At 42.0% G+C, this 12709-nt stretch overlaps 1 protein-coding gene across 5 annotated transcripts in view; it reads left to right on the top strand.

Annotated features, from left to right (window-relative positions):
* Positions 1-12709, top strand: part of Carmil1 (capping protein regulator and myosin 1 linker 1) — a 278033-nt gene that overhangs the window by 141311 nt on the left and 124013 nt on the right. For all 5 annotated transcript variants that reach the window (XM_027409345.2, XM_027409351.2, XM_027409347.2 and 2 more), the window contains exons 9-11: positions 6355-6430; positions 9760-9848; positions 11605-11699. In XM_027409345.2, the coding sequence (XP_027265146.1) occupies positions 6355-6430; positions 9760-9848; positions 11605-11699 (260 nt within the window). The remainder of the gene's footprint in view (positions 1-6354; positions 6431-9759; positions 9849-11604; positions 11700-12709) is intronic.

Here is a 12709-nt window from a genome sequence, read left to right as displayed (position 1 = left end):
CTAAATGCGCAGAAAGGGCTTTAGTTCCTTTGATTAGAAAGTATGCAGACATGATATCTGAATTCTCTGTGGAGGAGACTGAAGGTTGAAAGTATGGGAAGCAGATTAATTGCTGGTGGATTGATGACAGTCATTAAGTGGGCTTGTGAGTCACACCATCTAGGATTGAAAGCCAGCTGTCTGGACTTGGTGTGAATGCATAGACCAACCAAGTTCCCCATGTCTTAGGAACCTTCATCTGTCTATGCGCTTTATACATAGAAATGTTCAAATAGCCAGGCATGGCAACACACACCTATAATCCCAGCATGTAGGAGGTGGAGGCGAAGGATCACTATAGCTTTAGAGCATCTGGACTATACAAGACTTGTCTGAAAAAACAAAATAAATTTCAAATATGTTTCATATTATAAGTGCATGCAAAGCCTTTTCTTAACAGGGCTCTAAAGACACAGGAAATATCTCAGGAATCAACCAAGGAGACGTTTCTGTATGACAGAAAGGAACTAAAGGAACAAAGTTTTTTTCTCAAAAGAAACACCAATAGCCTTATATATTTAAAAAAGAAGTCTACCATCAGGGAAATGCAAATTACAACCACACAGAAATTCTGTCTTACTGTTAATTTTCATATACCAAGGGGTTTGTGCTCTGTATGTGTGAGAGTGGGAGTGGGGAGGGAGAGAAGAGAGAGAGAGAGAGAGAGAGAGAGAGAGAGAGAGAGAGAGAGAGAGAGAGAGGACAGAAACCATCCAGGGGAGTTTTGTCTGAGGTTTGTTTATACTCGCATCTTTTTAAGTCCTGATAAAACCTGTCGGGATGAGCTCTAGGAAGTGAAGACAGTCAGGTGCTGCCTTGTATATTTTCTGTTTAAATGGGAATTCCCACTATTTTCTCCTTGTTGACTCCATGATGCTGTATGTTGAATGCAGGACTGAGTCCCCATCCTTGCTCTCAGTTCTTCCCATTGAGACTTGAGATTCAGAGGGTCCAGTTCAGACTTTAATTTTGACACGGGAGTTTCCTGAGGTACTCTCTGGGCATCCATCTACCCAGATTTGAGGCTCCCCATTCTCTGCATGTTCTAGCCAGGTGGAAAATTGTTAAATATGGAAGACATGGGGGCTTCCTGGGCTGGCATGTGCAGTGATGGTCCATTCACTTTTGTTTCAGTTTTGCATTCTAATGTAGGACATTGCACAGTCTATTCATTCTGCTGTTGACCAGACATTCTACTTAGCTTATTGTCTATTAATGAACAATGCTGTTAAGGCTATTCTTGTATTTGTTCCCTTAGAGAAAAATGGGCAGATGTGTACCAGGATGCCAATAATTGTAAATTCAGCCATTATGTCTACCACTTAGATCAACAAAGAGGTTCCTGCCTCTCTCTGGACTTGTGTGTGTCAATTCCTAGTCATGGTTCCCTCTTCCTCACTACCCTATCCAATTGTAAGAATTTTCCCAATCCTTCTTTGATTTTTATGGTGCAAATACGCTGTTCTAGTTTGGTTTTCTGTTACTGTGATCAAATATCATGACCAAGAGTAACTTAGGAGGAAAAGATCTACTTGGCAAAAGCGGGAACTCAAGGCAGAAACCTTGAAGGAACACTGCTTACTACTGGCTGGCTCCCTGGCTCACGTTCACCTCCTTTTCTTATGTAGCCCAGAGCTTCCTGTCTAGGGCTGGAATTGCCTACATTGGGCTGGTTACTACTACCTCAAATTACTAGCCAAGAAAATAACCTACAGACATGGCCATAGACCAATTTGAGGGAGGCAATACTTCAATTCAGGTCCTTTCTTCCCAGGTGTGTTAAGTTGACAACCAAGTTTAGCCACCAATATGCATAATATGACTGAAGTAACGCTGTACATCAACTATTTTCTCTTGCTTCTTGTTCTAGTCTCAGAACCTGTTGTACCTGAGGCTTCTTCCATCCTCTGACTCCTTCTTGTATTGCACAGACCCCCCCCTTCCCCTCCCCAACTGCATCTTCCTTGAGTACATCTTCCAAGCCTTGCAGATATTAGCTTTTTGAAAAATCTCTTTACTGAAAAGCTGTTTGTGGCTACTTTTCCTCCAGTCAGGTTCTCTATGCAGTTGTCAAACCTTAGATAGACAGCAAGTGTTGTGGTTATGTGTTGCTATGTGGTAAGCCTCTAAACTTAATGGCCCACAGCAACACACCTATAACTCAGTGATGCCTTTTTCATTCACTTTTCTATGGGTGGGTGTCAGCTAGCTGGTTGCTTCGAGACCTAGGTGTGGCCCTTCCCTGTGGTCCTGGCTTCCTTGTAAAGAACCCGAGCTCCATGGGTGAACTTGGAAGAGTCAGAGCCAGGTAGACACTGAACATGGTCTCTTCTAACCTAGCCTCTGATGCATGCCATCACTGAAGGACACCTGTGGTTTCTCTACTTTTTGGTGATTATAAATACAGTGGTGATGTCTAACACTATTGAAGTTTTTGTGCAAATGTAAATTTTTACTTCTGTTGGGCAAATACTCAGAAGTGATATCAATAGGGTCACATAACACAGGGATAACAAACTCAAGACAGAGTCAAACTGTCTTCGGCACTGAGTAGGCCATTTGTCTTTTCATGGGCTGCATTTGACAGATGCAGTTGTGCTGTGTCTTAATCCACATTTGGTGCTGTCTGGGTGTGGTCTGAATGTCTGCCATCCAGTACACACCTGTGGAGAAGGGTATTTGATTTTGGCTTTGAATTGCATTCCTCTATAATGGCTGGTCTTTTGTGCCTTCTTATGTGCTTCTTTGATATATGTGAAGGTATAAACTTTGGTGAAATGTGTGTTTTAGATCTTATGCCCAGTTATAAAATTGGAGTGTTTGCATCTATATGTAAGAGGGTGCGTGGGTGTAGCAGTGGTATACATGTGGACGTGTGGATGGATCAGTGGTGGTTTGTGTGTGTTGGGGGATATGTGGGTGTGTGGGTGTGGTGTAAGATGCATGTGGACATGTGTACAGTTCAGTGGTGGATGTTTGGTCGTTACCCTCAACTGCTTCACTGTATTTTTTGAGACAGGGTTTGTCTCACTGAGCCTGGAGTTTGTTGTTTTGACTGAACTAACTGGACAGCAAGTCCTTGGACACTGTTTATCCCCACATTTCCAGCACTTGGGTTACAGACATGCACTGGGGTTACAGACATGTGCCACCTTGCCTGGCTTTTATGTGGCTGCTGGGGATTGAATTCAGGGTGCGAGTCACATTCCCCCTTGCTCCATGTAGCTTCTTTCCTTCATTATAGTTGCTTTCTTCTCCCTGGTTGCCTGCTAGGCTGTACCAGGCTGTCGCTGTTACAGAGCAGGGACTGGGTGCTATGTTCATTGTTACATTAAACCCTGTGATTCATGCATGGTGGCTGGCACTTACTGAATATATGAATGGATTGAATTACTGGGCATAGTCAGTCGCCCATGCCTGCACACATCTGTCCCTAATTAGTTAAAGTATTCTGTTCTTTTCTTCCTGCCTCATTCGCCCCCTCCCATCTTTGGAGCCCTGTGAACCTGTGCCCATCTGCTCCAGGTGGAATTACTTGGTCCCTGTGTTCTAAGGGCACTTTTATCATTTCTAGTATTTGGTATGGCTCCCAGTTGTTTTTCCTATTCATTTCCTTGTAGGAAGGGGCAGGAGAACAGATCACTCACCTCTTAATTCTCAGCATGTAGTAATACTACCTGGTATTTAGTAAGCACTCCAGCAGTGTTTACTGTTTGAATTAAGATACATTTAAGATCTCCTTTTAATGCTTTTGTTTCATTTGTTGTTTGACATCAAATTACCTTCTAGTCAAGGTTGACCTTGAACTGCCGCCTACTTCTACTTCCCAAATGCTGGGATTACAGGTATGAGTCGCCATACCTGGATTTTAATCTTAATTTTAAAAAAAACACCTTAATTTTAAGCAAGTTAATAAAGAGAAAAGTAAACAGAAAACCTGGCAGATGGAAGCTGGTGGTGCTCATTTCTTTGCATTGGTTTTCTGGGTTGCCTATGGTGATGCATCTCATCTCCTCACTCATATCTGAAGAGCTCACACTGGTGCTTCAAAATCTGGCAAAGGCTTTAGTTTTGTGGGCATAAACTCTTAGGAACTAGAGCTAGAATATAGCAATGACGTCTGCTTTACTTATTTGTCTGTCTGTCTATCTATCTATATCTATCTATCTATCTATCTATTTTTCTATTGTCTATCTATCTAATCTGTCTATCATGTATTATCATTTCCTATCTATCTCTGTCATCTATTGATCATCTATCTACCTATCTATTCATCTGTTATCTATCTATCTATCTATCTATCTATCTATCTATCTATCTATCTATATTATGTCTGTCCATATCTATTGTAGTCACATTAGGAAATCAGCCTAGGTGTCTGTTTTTAGAAGACTAGGTCAGAAAACATGGATTATTTCCACACTGTAATTTCATTCAGCCACAAAGAAGAATGAAATCATATCATATACAGGCAAATGGATGGAAGTGCATAGCTCACTGTGTTAACTGAAATACGTCAGATTCAGGAAGACAAGCATCATGTATTCTTCCCACCCCCTAATGTGTGGAACTTAAGCTTAGAGGTTGGAGTTGGGGGAAGAAAACAGGAAAGCAGAAGTGGCTCTACCAGGGAACAGGAAGCTGGACATGAGAGTGGGGTGGAGGTAGAAAGTAATGGAGAGGCTTGGCGGATATGATCAAAATATAAGCATCCACAAATATGTCACAGTGCACTCTGCTCTTTTGTGTGATCAATATGTCTCCTCCAAAAGAGAAAAACCATTCTAATAAAGGAAAGAGTCTCTGGTCCAGCCTCACTTCCTATCTCTGCAAATCAATCCCTTTGCCTGGGAAACAGCCAACACCTCCTGGCTTGTTTGCTGGATACCTGAGGCTCTCTCCATGAAGCACTTGGATGAGCTGCATTCTCAGCTCTTTCCACCTTCTGCCTGTCTTTGCTGTTCCAGGCGAAATTGCAGCATCTGTGTCTTATACACAAAACTAAAACTGGAGTTTAGGTTTCAAAGATTTACAGTCTGATGTTGTAGAAGTCAGATGTTGAAGCAATGAATGCAAGAGAGCTGAGGGCTAAGTGGAGAGGCATGCAGCATTCTGGGGTTTGGGGGTCCACAAGGAGGCTACAGAAGAGGACATGTGCAGTGAAGGCATCAATGGGCATGTGAACTTTCAGAACACCGCTCAGCAGTGAAGGGCAATGCTGCCTGTACAGTACCATGGCGTGATATTTGAGGAATATGTGGTAGGGGCAAGGTTGGGAAAATGGTGTAGAGGCAGGGATTTCACATGCAAACTTTTACCCCATAGCTTACAAGGTCATAGGAAGCTTCAGAGATAATTATATCTGCTCTGTCTCAAGGACGGGGTCACTGCTGGGAAGTGTAAGAACTACCAAATGGTTGCAGGACACTTACTGAGCACTGAGAGAATCTGATGATTATTACTATCGGAGAGTATACAGTGTTTTCTTTGCTTAGGGAACAACCTCTCAGAGACTGTGTGAAATCCTTGATGCTTGTGAATCTATGAAAAAGTCTAAGGAAACAGGCCCATTAGTGTAGTGTTAGATGTGATTTCTTTCTGAATGCTAGAATCAGCTTCTTTCTCTTGGAAATCAGGAATTGGAGGTGCTGGGAATAATTTAATTTTGTGGAATTCTCCTTGTATTCTGCTGTATGGAGATCTGTTGCAGAGAATTGAATTGTTTACTATTAAAATAGTTTGGAGGATCAACAGCTATAGCTCAATAGATAAAAGTGCTTGCTGCAGAAACCTGGCATTCACAGTTCAGTCTTTGGAACCCATGGGAAAAGCAGATGTGGTGGCATTCATTTGTAATCTTAGCACTTCACAGTGAGATGGGAGACAGATTCCCAGAGACAAAAGAATTGCCTGCAAACTCTCAGTCCAACTGGTCTGAAGAAGACAACAGAGAGACAAGACTCATCTCAGCAAAGTGAAACTCAAGAGCCTACTCTTGAGAATTATCCTCTGACCTAAACTCTGACCTACACATGTAATTATGACATGTGTGCCCATGCACACACACACATACATTAGATGAAAATATAGTATCTTCATTTTCTTTGTTTTGCTTTTTGAGACCGTCTCATATATCCTAGACTGGCTTGAATTATCCATATACCACGGCTGACCTTGAACTCCTGATATTCCTGCTGCCATCTTCCAAAAGTGATAAGATGACAGGCATACGTCACCCAACCTACCTAAAAATGCAGTGTCACTGGAGATATTTTGCAGGACCATGCTCATATTCTTCATTAATTTTGCTTCTAGAGACCTGATCCCCATCATTGCTGCCCTGGAGTATAATCAGTGGTTCACCAAACTGTCCTCCAAGGATCTGAAGCTGGTAAGTCACTGAAGATGCAGCCAGCATTGCCCAGCTTTGCTGGACTTCAAAAGCCTGGTAATTGTCAGAAAAAATTTATTTGATACCATGCTGGTGAGCTGCACACACTTTATTTCTTGAGGAGATCTCAATCCTAGGAATGATTAGCATAACATTGTGTGAAGTTTGTAATGTGAGAGTTTCAGAGAGATTCATCCTCCTGTTTTCAGTTGCCTCAGGCAATTTTAGAACAGAAAGGAGCATTTAGCATTGCCTTCTGTACACACTTATTCAGTTGGCAAAAGCTATTAAAGTCACATTTGCACAGCTGCAAACAGCTGGCTTTATATTCCAGCCCTCCAGTTCATCACCACCAAGTTTCCCACAAGAACAATTGCAGGAAATAGCAACAGGTAGACTTAGTCTGATTCGATCATGATAGTTAATGTTAATTCTGTAGATTTTTTTTTTTTTTGGTAGAAGGAGATTTGTACATAGACACAATGAAATCAAAGTGAAATCTGTTGATTTTCATATTAAATAGAACAGCCAAATATTTAATCTGTTTTGGTAGTAGAAACTGTTGGAAACTAGACAAATTCAAAGCTGCTATAATGGAAAGAAAACTTATCCACAACTTAGTTTTCAGATACTTCATTTAGGATGAGTATCTAATTTAGATTTTGTTTATAGAGGCATGGAATCTGGGGGTAAGATTTTCTTTATTGACACTAGATTGAGAAAGGACTTTGCAGGAATGGAGCTCGTGAACAGGTTACTTGTGTGTCTGAATTGACTAGGATAGGTATGACTTAAGGCATTGTGGGTTCAAAAATGGGCTGAACTCATTTGGGAACTTTCAGGAGCCATGGTGGTGTAGGAAAAGAGCACGGAGTCAGAAACCCTAGTTTGTTTGTTTGTTTGTTTCTTTCTTTCTTTCTTCTTTCTTTCTTTTCAAGATTACCATGTCTCTTCCAACCAGACTGTGGGAGTGGAGATGAGTTATCTAACCCTCCTAGACCCTAGTTTCTTGTTTACCTATGATTGTGCAATAGCTGCAATCATGTTCATTTCTGTCCTGTGTAGGTATTATAGCTTTTTTTGTAAAGTAGCTGCATAGTAAAAGCTTGCTTCATAAATAAAGAATAAAAATCACTGAATAAATGAATGAGAGAACCCAACCAGGAAACAGATATGCCCTTGCTGAGATGAGTAGCCCATCACAGAGATTACAGTGAGCAGTTTGTTGCTGTTTTTGCCAGTGCCTGACTATCCAGGAATTTCACAACTGTTGACTCTTATGATAATCATCATCAGGGACTAGTGAAGAGGTTGAGAAACAAACTGATGTGGGAGGAGGTAGGTAGGGAATGAACCCAGCTAGGTAGCCGTGTGTTTACATTATCGTGATGGGGCTGGAACAGCAGGAAGAGAGTGGGGCAGCCCTCTATGAATGAGCAGGTATCCATGATGGGAATGGGAGCCTCAGGTCTGTTGGGGTGGGACCATCTCAAGGACTGAGCTAGCAGAGGTTGTAGGTGGGAAAGCAGAGACCTTAGACGAATGAGGAATCCTTGGACCAGAACAGATTCTTGCCAAGACACATTTTATCAACTCATTTAAACATTCATACAAGCATAAGAAAAAACTGGGTCCTTGAGAAGATTCACAAAAGGCTTTAGATAGGCAATTCTTGGAGTTTTTCCCAACTCCCCAGTACAGAAAGGAGTCCAACCAATTGGTATTGGCATGTCATCGTTGTTCCTTCCTGACATCATCATCTTGTAACCAATTTAGTGTTCAGAATATAAGCAGTATATGAAATTTCGTCTTGGGAAAACAGAATGGAAGGGCTTAAATACTTTCTTAGATATAAGAAATTTAAGTCAGCCCTTGTTTATAATACAATTGTATAAAATCATTTATCAACACCTGAGCTACAGTAAGTTTTGGAGTAAGTCAGCATAAATAAAAACATAAACACTTAGAAATCCAAACAGAAAAAACCTCACATCCAACTCTGCCACCATGACATGCAGCATAGTTCTTCTGTATGCAGTTCCTCTGTGTAATAATTATATAACTACATGATTTAAAAACAAAACTATTAGTGACCTGAAGAGCTGGCGCAGCAGTTAGGAGTGCATCCTGTTCTTCTAGAGGACTTGAGTTCTACTCCTAACACCTATATCAGGTAGCGAGTAACCACCTGTACCTCCAGCTCTAGGAGCATCCTTTATCTCTGGCCTCTGTGAGCACCTGCATTCATATGTACATACCCAGACACAGATACTCACACACATACTCTCATATATACACATATATTCACACATATAATTAAAAATAGTTAAAAAATACTATTAACATGGAGACATTTAGTTAGTTCTTTGACATTTCCCCTTTCTCCTACTTTAGTGAATCCTAATGACCAACCTTACCATGATGGGGCTGGTCCCTGTTGAAGCACAAAACATTCTATCCCTTACTGTTTTTATTTGTAATAGAGAGTAATATATAGCTACTGGTTTGGTAATAGCATATGCATATAGGACACAGCTCAGTGCCTGGTCCTCAGTGAAAACTTTAACAAGACCCTCAATGTCATTATCATTATCACTTCATCTTCAGATTACCACCTGGAACATCCATCACTGCCTTGGGAAGTCATTTTACTTTTCCAAAGAAAGGATAAGATGGTCTTATGAGGACTTGTAGCACTGCCAAAAGGGCCTTTGTTACTGCATCATAGTTGTGTATTTTATCTTACACCATTCAGACTGCTTATAACAATACTATAGATATTATGCAACTTATACAACAGAAGCTTATTTCCCACAGTTATGGATGCTGGGAAGTTCACCATTTAGTCATTGGCACGTTCACTGTGCAATGGCATCCACTTTCTGGTTTGTAAATGGCTCTATTAGATGTGCCTTTATGTGGTGGAATGAGCAAAGCAGGTCTCTTGGGCTCTTATCAGGGCACCAACTCCATTCTTGAGGGTGTGCACTCCCATGACATACTCACCTTCCAAACCCACCTGCTGCTGCCATCACATTGTTGGGTATGTTTCAATAAGTGATGGTATGAGGTATGGCACCACCTCATGCCACAGCATTTTTGTCTCTTCCCTGAGGAGTAGTACACTTGGAGACTGTATTTTGTGCCGTGGTGTTGCCAGGTTTTCATGGTGGTGCACAGTGGGGATGCTCTCTGACTAGTTCTTGAATGAATGTGTATGAGTGAGTATTTTGTTTTCTTATATTTCTATGTTGTGTAGATTTATAGCACTCAAGTAAAATCTTTTTCATCAGACCTGCAGAATGGTCAACAAATATTTTCTGTTACAGTCCACAGATGTCTGTGAACAGATCTTGAGGGTGGTGAGCAGGTCCAATCGACTGGAAGAATTGGTGTTGGAAAATGCTGGTCTCAGAACGTGAGTATTTACCTGAATATGTGAGCACAGTTGCTTTAAAATTTTCTGCCATTTGCCCTTTTAATTAGTACATGATCTTTTAAAAGTTTAAAGTGCACACATCCAGTGTTTTCTTCTGGAGAAAAAGAGACAGAATGAACAAAAACCATATAATCTTCTTATTGTAACAAAATACTCAACAGAAGCAACTTGAAGAAGGAAGGGTTTGTCTAGACTCAGCGTAGATAGAGATGCAGTGTATCATGAGTCCTGTGTGGAAGGCCTGGGGCCATTGGGCTCATGTGGTGGTTATATACTTCAGGGGTCAGGAAGCAGAGCAAAGGCCAGGCTATAACCTACATCCCCAAATCTATGGTCCTGCATTGGCTAGCTAAGCCCCCAACTCCCTAAACATCACTATTAGCTGGTGGTAGGGACACATGCTAAGATACATGAGCCCGTAGGGTAAATTTCACACTCAAATCACAATACAAATCAAGCAACCAGTCCATGATACCATCATTATCTTAAAAGCCAAGCATGTTCCCCTCCAGTGTTGTGGGACATTCTGAGGGCCCATAGTGTAGTGGATAAGAGTATGAGCCTTAGTAAAGTGCCTCATGATTCAAGCAGGGAGTTTAGAAGTCCTACATTGCAGTGTCTTTACCTTAGAATGGGGATAGTAACTGAGGCTGTGAGAGTAGGCAAATTGATGTCCGTGTAGCACTTAAAAAAAAAAAAAATCTTTCTCACTGAGATGCCTGTGCGGCTTTTACTACTGTAGTCATCCCCCTGTGATTTTCTTACATAAATCAGTTTTCATCGTCTCTCCCCGTCATCATCCAGTGGTTTTATTCTGAAGAGCACGAGTTAGAATCTGTTAGAACAAAAGCTTTATTGTTGTTAATGAGCAAGGCAGGTATTTTGTAATCCTAGCACTTAATGTGCCATCTCAGGTTAAAATATAACTAAAACTGTGGTTTTTCTTTTTGTGTAAAATAGGGGGCCAGCAGTGATGGCCTTTGACTCAGTAATGAAAGCAATCAGTTTTACATTTGTGAGTGCTGGAGGAAATGAGAAGTGAGATATAACGAAGAGCCTACTACTGTTCTCAAGATTGCTGTGGAAGTTTTAAAAAAACAGGAAGGGGTCAGTGATACTGTTAGCCATATTCAGCGGTGTATCTACAACTGGATGTGTTACCCACCATCTGATGAGAGTCTGCTAGTGGACAGGGGTGGGGAGATGCTGGGGCAGGGAGGGCTGAAGCGGTCTTTTGGCACAGTAGTTAAGAATACAGTTCTTCATACCAGGGAACACGGTGTAGTGGCAGGAGTGTGAGGTGGCAGACAGCCCACAGCAAGTGTGGCCCCTTCCTAGTGACCCACTTACTCCAGTGAGGGTCCACCTCTGAAGCATTCCACAACCTTCCTAAGTAGGACTGGTGCATGGAGACAAAATGAGCCTGTGGGGGATTTTTTCATAGGTAAGCCAAGGGAAATGATGTATTTTCTCTGTTTTTTTGTGTGTGAGCTTTTGTCAAGTCAAAATGAATTGAATATTATATATGTGTGTGTTGTCCCCGCATCCCACCCACAGAGTGGCAATTGAGCCTAGAGCTTTCCCATGTAGGCAAGTGTTCTATCCCTGAGCTGTACTCTATATGGAAAAGTGTAAGGGAGAGTTTCTTTCTTTTAGGTTTCATTCCATTTTAGTCCTTAAATATTTTGATAGTTTGCCCCTTGACTATTACTCACGCCATTTTGTTTCCTTGCAGAGATTTTGCACAAAAATTGGCCAGTGCTCTAGCACATAATCCTAACTCAGGACTTCACACGATCAACCTCTCCGGGAACCCGCTGGAGGATCGAGGTACTACTGATGAACCATACATGAGATTAGGAATGCCAGAGGTGTAGGACACTATCGTCTTAGTTTTTCCAGGGCTGGGAAGTAGTACCAACTTCGGTTTAGACACCTGGTGCTCTTGCTACACCTATCCAGAGTCTTCCACACATACCCGGAGGCCTCTCCATATCCACCTTCACTTATACACTGAGAGTCCTCTCCACATACACCTGGAACCTTCTCCATACCCACCCAGAGTCCTGTGCACACCTATGAGGAATTCTCCCCACACCCAGGTCAAGTCCCACCCCCACTCACACTGTCTTCCTCATCAGGGGTCAACGGCCAATTAACTTTCCTTGGGCTGTAGCACTCAGGCCCCCTGTGCTTTTGCTCACTACTGGTGGAGACCACTCCCAGATCTCACAGGCTGCTTAGTTTGTATCTGCCACCTCTCACAGGGCAGTTTATGATGTTAGGGGCCAGCTAGAACTAGCCTCAGAGGCTTTCATTTCTTTCAGATTCCTCTGTGATAGGGTGACCCACTCAACACATACCCCCTTGGGCCCTTAGTAGTGTTTTGAGACAAGACTTGCTGTGTAGCCTAGCCTAGTCTCAAATTTGTACTTTTGTCCCTCTGCCTCAAATGTTCTGAGTACAGGCATGCCCTTCAATACAGATCCCTACCCCCCTTGTAGATATTGAAGAGAGGCCTTGTGCATGTCAGGTGAATGCTGTCCTGCTGAGTTCTATCCCCAGCCCGGGGTTTCTTTGTAGATGAGGGTAGAATTCATTGATTTAATAGTCATGTGGTGAACCCCTCTTATAGTCACCTGTCTGTCCTGCTCTATAGGAAGCATTTAAGAGGGGGCCAGAATCTTGGTGACTATTTAAATTTGTACCCACCACACCTATCTTTTAACACTTTATTAGTTTTGAACATGAGATTGTGATGAGGTTGAAGGAGCAGATTTGTGAGGAGAAAGATTCATCAAACATGTTTGCATCTGGGGCTGGGGTATGACAGGGTGCTT

This window comes from Cricetulus griseus, chromosome 3 (assembly GCF_003668045.3).
Source record: "Cricetulus griseus strain 17A/GY chromosome 3, alternate assembly CriGri-PICRH-1.0, whole genome shotgun sequence".
NCBI classification, from domain to species: Eukaryota; Metazoa; Chordata; class Mammalia; order Rodentia; family Cricetidae; genus Cricetulus; species Cricetulus griseus.
This window is presented reverse-complemented; position numbering and strand designations above follow the sequence as displayed.